The sequence below is a fragment of the Perognathus longimembris genome, chromosome 8 (assembly GCF_023159225.1).
Source record: "Perognathus longimembris pacificus isolate PPM17 chromosome 8, ASM2315922v1, whole genome shotgun sequence".
In the NCBI taxonomy this organism is placed as follows: domain Eukaryota; kingdom Metazoa; phylum Chordata; class Mammalia; order Rodentia; family Heteromyidae; genus Perognathus; species Perognathus longimembris.
The window spans coordinates 12,864,732-12,880,147 of NC_063168.1; the positions used below are offsets into that span (position 1 = coordinate 12,864,732).

The window sequence follows — 15,416 nt, forward strand, 5'->3', positions numbered from 1 at the left end:
AAACAGCTGGCCCATAGGTGATGCTGCCTAACTCTCCACTGCTGTTGGCCCCATGGAAGTCCCCTCAGTGGAAGAGAAAACGTTTAGAGTGCCCTGCCTCAGTTCCCACAGGAGGGCCTATTCTGAAGGGCCATTCCGTTCTCAATGCCGCTTTGCAAAGACCCAGGGTGAAGACAAGACAACAGACACATCAAGTGAGGACAAAATAATGGACTCCCCCCCCCTCCCTTCCTACACACACTCTCTCTCTTCTCCCCACCCTCTGTCTGCCACTACTTGAATTCAGGGCTATCATCCTACTACTTGGACCACAGCTTCACTTCTGGCTTTTTGGTGGTTAATGATGGGAGATAAGAGTCTCAAATACTTTCCTGCTCTGGCTGTCTTTGAACCCTGATCCTCGGATCTCAGCCTTCTGAGTAGCTAGGATTTCAGGCTTCCTCCCTCTCTTCCTCTCCTCCTCTTCCTCCTCCTCTTCCTCTTCTTCCCAGTCCTAGGCCTTGAACTCAGGACCTGGGTGCTGTCCCTGAGCTTCCTTTGCTCAAAGCCAGAGCTCTACCACTTGAGCCATAGCTCCACTCCCAGGGTTTGGGTGGTTTATTGCAGGTAAGAGTCTTACAGACTTTCCTGCCCAGACTAACTTGGAACCAGCGCCCAACACTCCCTGCTTTCTTGAGCTATCCTCTCTGGATTTCTACCACTCTCACAGGCCATTTTTTAAGCGCTTTTTCCCATCTTCCAAGGCCCCTCAGCCGCTCTACCAAGGCCCATCGGAGTCTCCAGGCCCCTCACTGGGCTGCCAGGTGACAACCCAGAGAAGGAGGGCGACTCTCCCCTGGGTGGGAGCTTCTGGTGACGCCACATCCTTCCAACGCCTGCCCAAGAGCTCAGCCTCTCCCGCCCCCACCCCGTCCACACCCCACAGGGTCCGGGGTGCTTCCCCCCACATCCAAGTCATTCTAAGCAGCGCCCCCCGGGGAGCGCGCCATGGCACCACCGGTGACCCCCTGGCTTCTGCCCCTGACTCTGCTGCTCCGTGAGTTCGAGACCTCCCCGAGGGGTGGGAAGGGAGGGAAGGGGACCAGGCGGTGAGCTGGTGACTCAACTTGGCGACCTGCGCCCTTCAGACGCCGCGGGAGGATCGACGCCGTTCCGAAGGCCGCGGCGGCCGGCGGCGGTGGCGCTGGGCGGGACGGTGGAGCTGGGCTGCGAGGCGGCCGGGAAGCACGGGCCCTCCGGCGGCTCCTGGCTCTTCCAGCCGCCGGGCGACGGCGCCGTGCCCGCCTTCATCACCTACCTGTCGGCCTCGTCCCCGAGAGGCCGCTGGGCGCCGGGGCGGAGCGCGCGGTTCTCGGGGGCCCTAGTCGGGACCGGGTTCTCGCTGACGGTGCGCGGGTTCCTCGCGGAGGACCAAGGCTACTACTTCTGCTCGTTCCTGCACAACGGCTCGGCCTTCTTCAGCCCCTTCGTGCCCGTCTTCCTGCCAGGTCCGGGCGCGGGGTGGCGGCTCCCCTCTGCGCCCATGGTGGGGGCGGGGAGACCCACTCAGACGCGCTCCCGGGTCCTGGATGGGGAGCAGGCTCGGCGATCCCGGCTCCATTTGGGGGTGCTGGTGCGGTCCCGGGGCACGCTGGTCAGTGGGATGCCCACGTCCGCGCGTGGCCCGCGGGGGGTGGGGGGGAGCGGTCAGCGCGCACACCCAAGGGGTCCCTTCTCCCCGGGCCCCGGGCGGGAGGGAGCGCACACCAAGATGGGGCGCTGAGCGAGGAATTGGGGGTGGGGGGTACTGGTGCATCCACAACCCCCAGCCTGGCCGCCCCCCACCCTGTTGACCCAGCAGCGAAGCCAGCGCCGCGACCGCCCACATCCGCGCCCCCCGCCACGTCCACGTGGCACCCCGTGTCCGCGCGCCCCGAGATCTGCGGGCCCAGAGCTGGAGGCGCAGGTGAGGCAGCCTTGGGCATCGGAGGTCCCGCGCCAGGGGGGAGCCTCGATCGTGGACATGGTGGGGGGACGGCCCCTCCCCGAGTTCAGGGCGGAAAGGAGGGCTTGGAATGGTGGGGGGGGGGACAGGACTGGCCGCCCCAGCCGGGCCCCTAAATGCCGCCTGCGGTGTTGCCAGCGGACGCCCGGAGGCTGGACTTCGCCTGCCACGCGCACATCTGGGCGCCCCTGGCCGGGATCTGCGGCCTCCTTCTCCTGTCGCTGCTCGTCACTGTCGCCTGCTGCCACCGTGAGTCCGCGCGCTGGGACGCCACGGGGGTCGATGTTCCTTTGGGTGTGTGGGGAGGGAGGCACTCTGAGCTGCATCTCGGGACCAGGCACCGTCCATGTCCTCCCTGGAGAGGAGGGAGGAAAAGCTTTCCCGCCCCCCACGAAGCGTCGGGAAGACAGAGCCCGAGCTGAGCCGCGGCAGAGCCTGCGAACTCCATCACGAAAAGCCGAGCCGCGCAGCTGGCGAGCGCAGCGCCCATGCAGTGTGCAAAACACAAGCCGGCAGGGGCGGCTAGCTGGGCCCATAGGGCTGGCTCAAAACCAAGACTGGTTTGAGGTTTGCCTTTGACCCTTTCTCCACGATCGCTCCACGTCGCTTGGGATCGCATCAGCTCTGCAAAATCCTCAGTTCCTCCAGATCTGCCTTGCCCATGTTGTGTTGTGGGGTGTGTGTGTGTGTGTGTGTGTGTGTGTGTGTGTGTGTGTGTGTGTGTGTGTGTGTGTGTGTGTGTGTGTGTGTGTTTATTCCTAAGGAAGCAGATGATCCTACCTCTGTTCTCAAGAGTGAGGATTATAATTCTTCAACTGGGCTGGTGTTGCATTCCTGGAATCCAAGCACTAAGGCAGGAGGGTCAGGAGATGGAGACTAGCTTGGGATACATAGGGAAATCTTGCCTAAAAGAAATTAAGAAATAGCCAGGCACTGGTGGCTCACACCTATAATCCTAGCTACCCTGGAGATCTGAGATCTGAGGATCTTAGTTGGAAGCCAGCCTGGAAGGAAGGTCTGTGAGACTCTCATCTCCAATTAACCACTAGAAAGACTGAAGTGGAGCTGTGGTTCAAGTGGTAGAGCACTAGCCTTAAACAAAAATGCTCAGGGACAGCACCCAGACCTTAAGCTCAAGCCCCAGACTGGCACCCCCCCCCAAAAAAAAAACCCCACAAATTATCCCCAAAGAAATAGAAAAAGAAAAGAAACAACATTTGGAAACTCTGAGAAGGGCACTCATTTCCACCCTTCTCTTTTTCTTATCCAGGAAACAGAAGGCGTGTTTGCAAATGTCCCAGGTGAGTCTTTCTAACCCTGAGCCTGCTCACCCGGGCAGTCCTGGTCCTGGCTACCCAGCTGCATATGACGGGCACCATTCTCAGAGAGGGTACAGCAGTGGAGAGGGGATGAGGGTCCAGGGCACAGAGGCAGCGAGCCCCAGAAGGAGGCGAGGCAGAAGGCTGTCAGCATGGCGGCACTGAAAAAGGGAGGCTGGTGAGGAGAGGAGAGGGACGTCAGTAATTCTTCTGGTCTGGCCCACCTTCCAGAATAGCCATCTGAGAGCTTCCTCCACTCATGCTGGTCCAAGTATTTGAGGAGTCCTTTCTTTTTCTTTTTCTTTCTTCAATACTTTTTATAAAGGTGATATACAGAGAGAGTACAGCTACATGAGTCACATAATACATACATTTCTTTTTGGACAATGTCACCCCTTCCTTTGCTGTCTCCCAGTTTTCCCTCCCATCGCCACCCACAAGTTGTATAGCTCATTTTCAACAGAGTGGCTAGTGAGTACCACTGCTTCATTTGTTCACCCTTTGTGCCTCCATTTTTGTGTCCCCCATCTTACCCTCCCAAAGACAGATAAACAAGCAAACAAGACCAAAAAAAGAAAAGAAAGCAGTAACAAAGGAAAAAAGAAACTTCTTGTTTCCATTTCCTGGAGTTCATTTTGATAAGTATTATTTTATATGATCAGAAGCACACAGGCATTGTGCCTTTGTGTTTGGAGGGGTTCTTTCTGGGTATCTTTTTTTTTTTTTTTTAAAGACTCCCCTCCCGTTTCTTTGGCTAGTCTAGTATTTCAAGACAAGTCACACTTCATTACATAAACAAGATAAATAATGGCCTAATTTCCTTCGAATGCAGTCTTGATTTGCTGCCAGGCACACGAGGAAAAGGGGCTCCGAGGCAGGAGCAGTTGGCTCTCTGGTAGCACAAGTAACTGCCTCACCCAGTTCCGGCCCAGTCATTCTGAAATGTTTGAAAAATAAGTAAATAACAACCTGTGAAAGAGGCCTTGGTCTCCACTCCGCTTAGGTCTTGTTGTTGTTTTGTTTTTGTTGCCAGTCCTGGGGCTTGGACTCAGGGCCTGAGCACTGTCCCTGGCTTCTTTTTGCTCAAGGCTTGCTAGCACTCTACCTCTTGAGCCACAGCACCACTTCTGGCTTTTTTCTGTATATGTGGTGCTGAGGAATCGAACCCAGGGCTTCATGTATATGAGGCAAGCACTTTACCACTAGGCCATATCCCCAGCCCCTCTGCTTTGGTCTTAGGTTAGGAAACATCTAACAGGCACTGTGCTAGCCTGACACTGGGGTTGCACTACGATCTCCTTTTAATCCCCAGAGCAACAGGAGATACCAAGGTCTAAACTCATAGATCACAGCTTTGAGATGAATAAATCCACCTGAAGTGGCAGAGACATTTCAGGTGCTTCACACTCTCAAAACCAAACAATTTGACGAAAGCCTGAAATGTACTAGTTACTTAATTTATACAGTCAGCCCTGCAAATCCATTAGTTCTGCATTTGCCGACTCAACCAATCTTGGATGGAGGACATTTTTAAAAGACCGTGTCTGTACTTAATATATGTAGACTTCTTTCTTGTCATTATTCTCTAGACAATACACTATATCAATGATTTGCACCTCGCTAACACCATATTAGGTATTATATCATCATCTAGAGAGGATCTAAAGGGTAGAGAGAATGTGCATAGATCATATGCAAATGCAATGTCATTTTATATAAAGGACTCCAGAGATTTGGGTATCCAAGGGTAAGGGGATTCTGGAACTAGTCCCCCTGGGGTGTGAGGGAAAAATATATATATATTTTTAATTTCAAGTTTCATAATCCTCCTTTTTTACAGATGAGGAAACCAAGGTTGAGGGCATTTAGTGATTTGTCCAAGGCCATGATACCAAAAATAGCAGAGTTGCAATTTGTATCTAAAGCTCAAGTCACTTCTCTTGGTTATGGAGCTAAGCTGGGGGTATGTGTGAATGTTAAGGATTACCTGCTATATGCCCCAATACTTTTCAGTAAATGAAAATATTTCAGATTCCCCAGCACCACATATACAGAAAACGGCCAGAAGCGGCGCTGTGGCTCAAGTGGTAGAGTGCTAGCCTTGAGCGGGAAGAAGCCAGGGACAGTGCTCAGGCCCTGAGTCCAAGGCCCAGGACTGGCCAAAAAAAAAAAAAAAGAAAAGAAAATATTTCAGGGGCTGGGAATATGGCCTAGTGGCAAGAGTGCTTGCCTCATATACATGAAGCCCTGGGTTCGATTCCCCAGCACCACATCTACAGAAAATGGCCAGAAGTGGCGCTGTGGCTCAAGTGGCAGAGTGCTAGCCTTGAGCAAAAGGAAGCCAGGGACAGTGCTCAGGCTCTGAGTCCAAGGCCCAGGACTGGCAAAAAAAAAAAAAAAAAAAATTCAGATTTTATACTTAGGGTTTTCATTTTCTACTTCTTGCTACTTGCAAGAATTTAAACTCATCATTGCGCACATCATTATTTGAAACAATGAAAAATGTAACGAATGTTCAATGCACATGTTCTAAGTGAACTAGGAAAGAAATAAACACCCTAATCTGGAAGGATTCTTAGCATTTTCATTCATTGGAGCAGTGCACTTGGTTGCTTTTGTAAGAAGATTCTTTAACTTTTCTGAAAACTTTTTCAGAAAAATTCGAAATTAAATTTTGCCCCCAAACACACAGCCATGCAGGTTAGACACTTGAGGAAATTACCCTCCCGGGTTAATACACTCAATGATGATGGGGGTCTGGGGGGATGATGTGGTGTGTCCACATGGCACCAGGACAGATGGGCCTATGAGAAGTCACTAAGTCAACATGAGCACGAGTATTGGTTGTGAAGGACTTTCAGTTCGAGCAGCTCTGCTTGGCTGATGGCGATCGACCACACGCTCCTCTACTTCTCATCCTTCAGGGCTGAGAATCAGGTCAGCTGATGGCTCAGATTATCAGCTTCATTCTCTTACCACCCTGGGGACCTCGTCAAAGACTAGAAGCCAGATGGAGCTCATATTCTGGGTCAGGCACCTGCTCGTCGTGTGCTCGTGGGCACATTCTCTACCCTCTCCTGCCCAGTGCAGACCCCCTGAAATAGCTGTGTGGACTCTCAAAAAGACCATGCAGTGAAACACTTGTCAGGGCTGTGATGGTCACGTACACTGTCCCACGCTGGTGCCCCCGGAACATGTCCTCAAAGGGTTCGGAGGCTGAGGGTTTGGGGGGCGCGTCAGGGATGGCTGCTGCTTTGAAGGGGCTCCTGCTACAATGACGATCCTCTGCCTTCCTTTCAGGCCCGTGGTGAGGCAAGGAGGCAAAGCCCAGCCCTTCTGACAGATGCATCTACCTTGGCACCAGGACTGCGCAATAGCCACTACACGACATCGAACTGAGACCTCTTCTTGCAAGACAGCAACTTCTCTTTTCCGTTTTTCCAGCCTTCCTTCCTATGCATTCATTCTCATTATATCAGCGTGGAGCAGGTTAGGCACAGTTACTTTATCTAGTTACTTTGACACAAAACCAAACCCTGTAATGTCTATGGTGCACCCCAAGAGTCACAGCGTGTAGCATACACACAATGGGGCAGCACAGCAGAGCTGCCCCGAGAACCAAAGGTCATGTCAGTACCCATCTGGTCAAAACCTCTTCCTCATCCAGCTTACAGAAGAAGCTGGAGCCCAGAGATAGAAGTGGCTTGGACACAGCAGTAAGTTGGCGGGGGGGGGGGGGTAACCTGAGCTGGAAGACCCCCTTCTCCGACAGCTTGAGGCTCTTTTCTCCACATCATTTAAGTCTCTCTTCCAGAGGCAGTACCTGGGGGCCGGGGGGAGGAGATGCTTGTGTCTCAAGGGAACAACTATTTCTTCTGCACCTGTGATCTACTCAGTACTGGGCTCCGAGCCCGGGGAGCTAAAGCAGTAAAGATGAGAGAACATCTACCTTTGACAGGACTCTATGTTACTAAACAACAGCTGACCTTTTTATATTCAAGTGTGAAATTCCAGAGGCAGCACAAATTCCTACAGTAAAGTGAAAGGGTGACTCAATCCTAGAAAATAAACCCCTCCATCGCCAAAGGAAGACCCTAGTAAAATACCTAGGGAGTTACCATCAGCCTCCCAGTTCTTAAATGGCAGAGGGTGAAACTTAATGAGTCTAATGTGAACATTAGTAAAGGTGAACAAAAAGTCCTATCAAATGTGAGATTCCAGACTAGAACACGGTCCTGGGGCACTGATGAGGTTTTATACTTTTCAATCCCAGGCAGAACTGTCGGGGAGCTATGGGCACATTTCCTGATAGCCCCCCAGCCAGGGTGACAAGTGAGAAGGATTTAGAACAGATTCCCGGGGGAAGGCTGAGGGTCAAATCTGCGACCTCCGAACTTCCTCTTTTATAGTATTATACGAGTGGTGTGTTCTTGCTGAAGAAAATAACAAGTAAAGCAATACCCCTGGAATTTTTTTGGTTGTTATTGTAAGGGTGATGTACAGAGGGGTGACAGTTACATAAGTCAGGCAAGTACATTTCTCTTTGAACAATGTCACCTCTTCTCTCATTTTCTCTGTTCCCCCCCACCCCCAACTGGTAGCTCTTAATTCATCGTATTATGCTGTACCTTCTTCTTTTCCATGCATATATGTATTTTAAAATAGAATTATATTATGCTTTTATACGTAGCTTTGGTAAATAAACATCTATATCATCCTTTTAACGGCTAAATAATATTCTATTACTTGGTTGGGCTACTTAGCTTTTAGCTATTACCTAGTGTTTCTTTTTTTTTTCTTCTCTGATAACACTGCTAACATTTTGTAACTTCTTTCTTTGGGGTAAGTACTTAAAGTCAATCAGGTAAGTTCCCACCTTTATGCTGACCTTAGCTATTATCTCACTCATCAAAATGGATTAGACCCTTTCTTCCATGGCTTCCTTCTAGTTTCCTTCTCGTTGGTTGCTTAGAAACAGATGTCCTAATGACAAAACCTTCATTTTGCAGTTGTAAAAATATGCATACCAAGAGAAAGTACACAAAGTGGGAGTGTGAGGACAAGGCTGCGTGAGCTGGTGAGGCTCAGGACGGGACCCAAGGTGGGAAGCTCCGGCAGCAGCTGAGCCTGGGTGGGCCTGGCGCTTCCCGATTCCTTGGGAAGGAAGAGGAGCGCCATCCCACACGAAGGTAGTCAGAAGACAAGGCCCAAGAATCTGGGCCAAGGAGAGTGATTCCTCTCATGAGTGGCATTTCTCTGCAACCTTCTGATCAGGTGCTAGGTAGCAGGGGGGCCACACATGGAAGACGACCACGTGGATCCAGCCTGCCGTCTCTCCACGAGTGGAAGGGGAACCCAAGTTTTACCCTGCTAGCCTTGGGGCCAAACTTTGATCTGCCAATTGCTCTCCTGAAACAACGACTCTACCAATCCATAGGAGGATGCTCACAGCATACCTTTTAGGCCTTGAAACACCAGAAGTATGGAAACTATTTAGTAGGTGGAGATTTCGGTATTAACTGACAAGAATCCAGCCAGCCAGCCTCAATGAGGTTCATAGAATATTTTCCCCCTCCAGCGGTTAACACTGCTTTTAAGAGAGCCCTCCCTTGTCCTGAAAATTCCCCATGAATTTTGCTCAGTGGACCAGGGAGTTTTTTCCCTTTTCCACCAGCTGCTCCTTCCACGGGCAAATTTTCTGCAGTGCCATCACCGCCAGGGGCAGGCAGCAAACTCCCTCCAAAGTAGGCTTCAAGTGGTTTTGTTGTTCTTTTTACCAGAGGAAACTAAAGGTAACTGCAGCAGAGTGGTAGAATGCCACACAGCGAAGCCTGCTTTCTGGCTCTGCTATTAACTGCATGGTCTCTTGGAAGTGACTTCACTTGGTAACTCAGTTTCCCCACTTGTAAAGTTTTTCCAAAGGAACATGTGTTTGTACAAATTTATTTCTTAGGGCAGCTCCTACAACATCAGAAACAAATGAATGCATGTAATACTTGCTAGTGCATGATATTTTTATGTACTTTGAAGACAGCAACTTGGGTTTCCTCATTCCTATCCTCCCCCCTCCAAGTAAAGACCTTACTACAAATAAAGCTGTTATTATACCCAGGGACACCAGCACCCCAGTACCCCCCTTCATAGCTTTTCCACATATGTAGGTAAGATGTTAGCCAGTTCCATCAGTACTACCTGGGCCACTAGCTCCAAATGTAACGAGGAGAGATCCACATAGCCTCCAATAGGCAGGGAACACTCCACAGTCCCAGATATTACAGGACTCAGTCCAGCTCATCACCCAGAAAAGCCAGTGTCAAAGAGATGAGTGTTGTGGAGAAGGGCTTTCATTCAGGAGTCAAGCAATAGATGAGCTTTGTTCACACATCAGCTTCTCTACTCCAAGACTGTGGGGCTGCAGGTAAGCAAAAGGTAGGCCAAGAAAGGGGAGAAATATTCACATCTTTCTGGAAGTGGGCAGTGACATCTCAGCAATTCAGACACTTCTTTTCATGGACTAGTTTCTAGTTACAGTGGCGGGTAGGTCATTAGCCTTTATAGGAGCAAAATGAGGAAGACTATGCAAGTCTAGCTCAAGTTAACCCTGTAGTACAATATTTTTGGACATTTTTCAGATGATCAACATGTCTATAGGCAGGAATGAGTAAAATCCAACCCAAAGGTTAAAGGAGGCAGACAAGATGTGAAGACAAGAGATGTCAAGGTTTCTCATCTCATTCTAGTTATCCATCGAGCATCTGCAGGTCCAAGCGAAAAGCCAGTGTTTTCAGCAGAAATGGCCTGAAGGTACCTGTTAAGTAATGTAGGCAACTATTACCACAACCTCCAAGGCAGATGTGTTATCTACAGCAAAGTTAATGGGAAGTAATACTGTATTGCTTAGTAGTGTGATCACCCAAATTGTGCTTTTTAAAAAGCCAACTGGAAGTAGCTCAACTGGAGGGTTTCGATTTTTATTCAGTAACAGTAGAGAAATTCATTAGGAAGGGACTGTGATTGTGTTCCGTCCTAACTGCCTGGCATCTACATTGACTCAGGGGCTCACTGTTGAGCATTCACGGGGCATGGTTTTCTTCAGTAGCTGTTAGGTCTGTCTCTCAGAAAAGGAGCACAAAGAAACTTTTAGTCTCCACCACCTCATCTCCTCACTGAAGATAGACGACTCGGGCTCTGTTCCTCCTGGCCACGCTGGGGTGAATGCCTTTCCCCAGCAACTCGTGTCAGCTCTTTCGAGCGGTTGGCACCAGGCACAGCATCTCTACCGTTCTGGACAGGACATAGGTTGGGCAGGAGGATGGGGTCCAGAAACAAACATCTCTCTTCACTGCAAACTCCAAGGAGTGCCCGGTCATGTACTCCTTACACCACTAGCAGCACAGAACAAGGGGAGAGGGTGACATGGATTTTCTTCTTGTAGTACTGGAGTTTGAACTCAGGGCCTCTTGAACCACACCCCCAGCTCAAGATTTTCTTAAATTCTTGCCATACACAAAGATCCTGGCAGATGCACACAGCAATTTTTTCTTTTCACAATTGGTGCCTTCCCATTCCTTCCGTCACGCCTCTCTGTAACCTGGCACATTCACACAAACTGGTTCCACAAGACAATTTTTGATGTGCATTTCTTTAATTTTTAAAAAATATACACAGGAGCCATGTGTTTTACATAGGAATACACACATTAACAAAGCAGGTCTTATTTATAATTTTCCAAAATTCTATTATATCAGTCCAAAATTTATAAATTAAACATATCAGAATTTTAAAAGTTAAATGAAATCCCTGAAACTACTGGAATATACTAAACTTTCTTTTCCAAAATCAAATGAGCAAAGAAAATGAGCATGGTTTGTGTTAAATAAGGTTTATTGTTAACTTTATTGCCTATAGTCTAGAAGATGCAACTTTATTGTGCCTTTGCAAACAGGATACATCTCTTAAAAAAAAACTGATCAAAATTTTCCATACATATAGCTCTATACGATAGAATACAGTGCAACACTATTCTTGTTACATAATTATAGAAATACTATAGGACCCAAGAGCACAGGGTAATAAGCAAAAGACATACAATCCTGAGCCATCTGAACAAGATGATTTGATGAATCCTTTTAGTGTAGGTCTAGAAAACACGGAGAAAAGAAAAGACATGCATACTGCAGTCATGAAGGAACGCATCGATCACCTGTCTCTGCGAGGCACAGGTGGGGGGGAGGGTGGACTCCTAAACACATGCATACTCACACACACGTCCATTTCCTTTGCCTGCTTCCTCCTTCCCTTATACATTCACTCTCACCCTCTCCCAAAAGAAAAGATCAGGCACTAAATCCTAATAAACCCCACATCTGCCTGGCTGGAGGAGGTTAAGTGATGGCAAAAACATGTACAGCCCCATCCACACCAAGACACAAAGCATGCGCCGTAAGCCAGCTCCAGCTGCTTTCGCCTCACTGGAAAGAAATGAAGCATGTGCCCACTACAGCTTAAAACTGTACTCTTAAAAAAAACAAAACTTTTGTTTCTCTTGTTATGTAAAATCAACTATGGGAAATTCACCCTAAAACGAACTGCCTTGTCTGCTATTAAAATATATGGCGTTCTATTTTTGGTATCTATTCAATTATAGTTTAACACGAAAAGTCCATGAAGCCTGTACCTGTTTATGGTAAACACTGCTGAACCACATAAAACCTGCCACAGGCTTAGGAAATACCTAGCCTTTTAAGTTCCTTACTATGTATTTCTTCTGTGCACTCTAGTGTTACCACAGATCATGTACATAGAGTTAAGTGATGAAAGGTATTTGGTTTGTGTCTTCACTTTCTACATCTGAGTGATAAAACGAACCAAACCATGCCTCCATACCTTCCCTGAAGAAACCTGAGTCTGGTGACTAAACAGACCGATCGGCATGGCTGTCAGTCTACGTTATCGGAGGTTGTGCTGGAAAGCCAGAGGGCGAATGTTAGTCTACCAGCAGCTCGTCTTGTGCAGATAAACCAAGAGTTCTTAGCTTTTCCCAAAGGCTGACTCCATTGAGGTGGAAGTCACTTAGAAATTGGAGAATACTGAATCGGAACTGCATAACCTGTGGGGCCACCTGGAGAAAAACAAGAAGCAAAGGATCCTCATCCCCACGTGACAGGCGTGGGTTTAGTGTCTCTGTGTACTTTAGCTGCTATAGGAAAATTGAAACAAAGATGTACTTCATAACTTTATTGTCAATTAAATGCTCACACACTCACAAAACACACATCCTAAGAATGAGGTGGCTCTTCAAATTCTTTAAAATAAAGAGGCACCAATACCCGTTCATTTATGTACTAGAAGTCTCATATAATCATCAATAAAACAGAAATTCATTTGCAATGACAATGCAAAGGAGGAAATAAAAAGATCAAAAGGCAACCTTAGCCACTATGAAGAGTATACTCTAGAAAAAACAGATGCGCTGGCTAAGTTGAGATCTAGAGATTTGCTAATAAGAGATTTACTGTTTTAGTATAATCTCACGGCCTTTGTTCACAACTGGTAATGGAAATGGCTCTTAAAGAAGCTTAAGATACCATTCTGAAAGTTTCCAATATGCATTATTGGTCTAACTTGGCTCTATCATTGCCTCTTGCTAGGAGAGACAGGAAGAAACCAACAGCACTACCCTACATGCCAATATGCACGCAGCATCAGTGAAGATATGGTCCTAACACCACTGTGAAGGTATTTTCTAGAGTAGAAAGGACACAATGTTGTACTCCGGCATCTTTGGTTAAGGTCTGGCCTCTTCAAATCCATCCCTCCTGTACATTTTCCTCTCCTATGGATTTTAAGTCCATGCACTTAAAGGTCACAGACATAATTATACATTGTCAGATCAAGAGTTTCAATGTCTTTTGGCCCTTTCTCTGCCCAGTGAGACTACAGGACCAAAAAAGTTGTAAAGTCAAATGCTTGGTAAATAAAGCACGTTCATCTTTAAAGTTTCATGAGCTGCACGGGAAACTGTTGATAAGATTCCTAACACCAGGATTGGGATAAAGCAGAGCCTTTGTCCTTAAAAGTGGCTTTAGCCAACTGTGCAAAGGGTTTGCTAGCAAAAAAAATTGACTACCAGCTCTACAGCTTGTCTGTTTTTGCTCACACCTTGTATGAAGCTTCAATGATGTCATATAGATGTCTGAGATGGAGAGAATAAACTATGTATAAAGCTAAATTTGGAGAAAAAGGTTTAAAAAACGGACAGTCAATAATTTAATTCAAAGGAAAAACTGTATATAGTAATCAAGCTTTCGCCCTAGACTGAGGACTGCCTGGCGCTCTAATTTTTCTCCTGTAGTCCAACGACTTGTCTGGGATCTTCCTTCGCTTCATCAGGGGAGGGGGACTTTATCAAGTCCCGACAGTGAAGCAGACAGACATCACTGGGGGCCAGAGGAGTTTGGACAAAACAAGTGCTCCAAGTGGCGCTGATTGTGATTCCTAGCTAACTTCACAGCACACCAGAACCATCAACAGGAACCAGAAAGTAACACAGGGGTGACCTGCAGGGTTTCTGCAAATCCCAGCTCTCCCAGGCAACTATTTCAGGATAAACCAGCCAGGATGCTGTGCTACAGTGAATGCTGCCGATTTCCCATGAGCTTAGCACCAAATCTATCATTTTCCCCCTTCCCTTGATCTAAGTCCACTTGTAGTTTAAAATGTCAAAGTCCTGTTTCTCCTTGCTTTTTTCATTCATCAGAGCATTCCTATGTTCATGTTCAGTTCCATGTCAGATTAAAAAAACAAAAAGCTGGAAAGTATTTGGTGATTTCCATATAACAATCTTCTCATGATGAAATAACTTCGTGAGTTTAAGTCAGAATTATGTCCACAGAAGTCTTTTCCATGTAGTTTCTCATACAGAAAAAGATTCTTACACATGGCTCTTTCTGGACAGTGCACTAAATGAAGATACCTCACAAGAGAAAAGATCGTTATCTGTAGCCACTTGAAGAATATACAGATTCACAGTCAATGAGATGATACACTTCTGCAGAGCAAAGTCATTGACCAGTACACAAAACAAACACAAAAGTGAACTTATTCTGCACTATGGAAAAGTTGTTAGTGTCTAACTTTAAGGACTTAAAAGTGGTGGGTCTTGTAACTGCTTTTGTAGGACTGGAACATGCTACTTCCCTTCCAGATGCACAATGTTTGATGCTGGTGCACAGTATCCACACACACATGCACAACACTGTGTCTGTAGTGATATGCAGATGCAACACATAGCCAAGTCCTGAAGACAGATTTCAAAGAAGAGGCTACCAAGACCAAGAGAGCATATATATTAACTTAAGAACACTTCTAACTTCAGTATTTCATTTATTGAACACACTTTAAAAACAAGCACCTCTTGGCAATAAAAGAAAAGAAAAACCATAATACTTCTTCCACTCAATTCTAGTGGAAGACGTGTCACACCAGCCTGCTGAATGGATTCAGGATGGGAGTTTAAGCAGGCAGCCCACTGGGGCTATAAGCAGAGCTCAAATGCAGGTGTGCGGATTTCGAGGGGAGAGCTGGAGCAGAGGGAAACATCAAAAAGCAAATTTGGAATCTATCACAGCTTTCTTCCTTAAGCAAAAACAAAAAACAAAACAAATGAAAATTAGTTTTCAAACCACAATTCAGCTTGTCAAGCTTTCTCTGAAGAATTTTCATTTAATTATATCATATATATGTATACACACACATACACACACACACACACACACACACACACACACACACACACACATACACACCCCAAGGAAGAAAGCTTTGTCACAAACACTCTCAAGCTTACAATTATCAAGAAAAGGAGAAAAGTAAAAGCAGAAGGAATATTCAACACATGGTAGGGAGGTCAATTCCTGTTTCTGCTCCTAAGAAGTAAAAAAAAAAAAAAATCACCATATAATTATAGTACAAAAACCTGCATTGAATGACAACTGCTGGTGTATTTACTTGATCAGAAATGAAGACCAAGCAGATAATAAAGCCCTATGGTAGCACTCATGTGGAGCACTCCCCTCAGTGTGTACACTAGCATGCTGGCAGAGTTTCTGGAG

The 15,416-nt window shown here is 47.1% G+C and overlaps 2 protein-coding genes across 6 annotated transcripts in view; one reads left to right on the plus strand and one right to left on the minus strand.

The window, feature by feature from the left end:
- The first annotated feature begins 987 nt into the window (after positions 1 to 987).
- Positions 988 to 6,917, plus strand: Cd8a (CD8a molecule). Its single transcript, XM_048352204.1, has 6 exons — positions 988 to 1,036; positions 1,128 to 1,650; positions 1,809 to 1,945; positions 2,123 to 2,233; positions 3,255 to 3,285; positions 6,604 to 6,917. Exons 1-6 carry the CDS (start codon positions 988 to 990, stop codon positions 6,641 to 6,643), a joined length of 891 nt encoding a protein of 296 aa, XP_048208161.1. The 3' UTR covers positions 6,644 to 6,917.
- Positions 6,918 to 11,168: 4,251 nt separating this feature from the next.
- The window catches only part of Rmnd5a (required for meiotic nuclear division 5 homolog A), a 47,836-nt gene continuing 43,588 nt past the window's right edge, over positions 11,169 to 15,416 (minus strand). Inside the window, exon 10 of one of the 5 annotated variants that reach the window (XM_048352539.1) lies at positions 11,169 to 14,277. The gene's annotated coding sequence lies outside the window, so the exon portion shown is untranslated. Of the gene's footprint in view, positions 15,231 to 15,416 lie in introns of all 5 variants that reach the window. The other 4 variants (XM_048352537.1, XM_048352536.1, XM_048352540.1 and 1 more) reach the window with 4 other exon arrangements.

Bases quoted from the DNA above. Each gene is read 5' to 3' on its own strand.
- Cd8a (XM_048352204.1), top strand. From the start codon at position 988: ATGGCACCACCGGTGACCCCCTGGCTTCTGCCCCTGACTCTGCTGCTC. The intron at 1,651-1,808 runs GTCCGCGCGTGG...CACAACCCCCAG, and splicing joins CTGGTCAGTGGGATGCCCAC to CCTGGCCGCCCCCCACCCTG. The intron at 1,946-2,122 runs GTGAGGCAGCCT...CGGTGTTGCCAG, and splicing joins GCCCAGAGCTGGAGGCGCAG to CGGACGCCCGGAGGCTGGAC.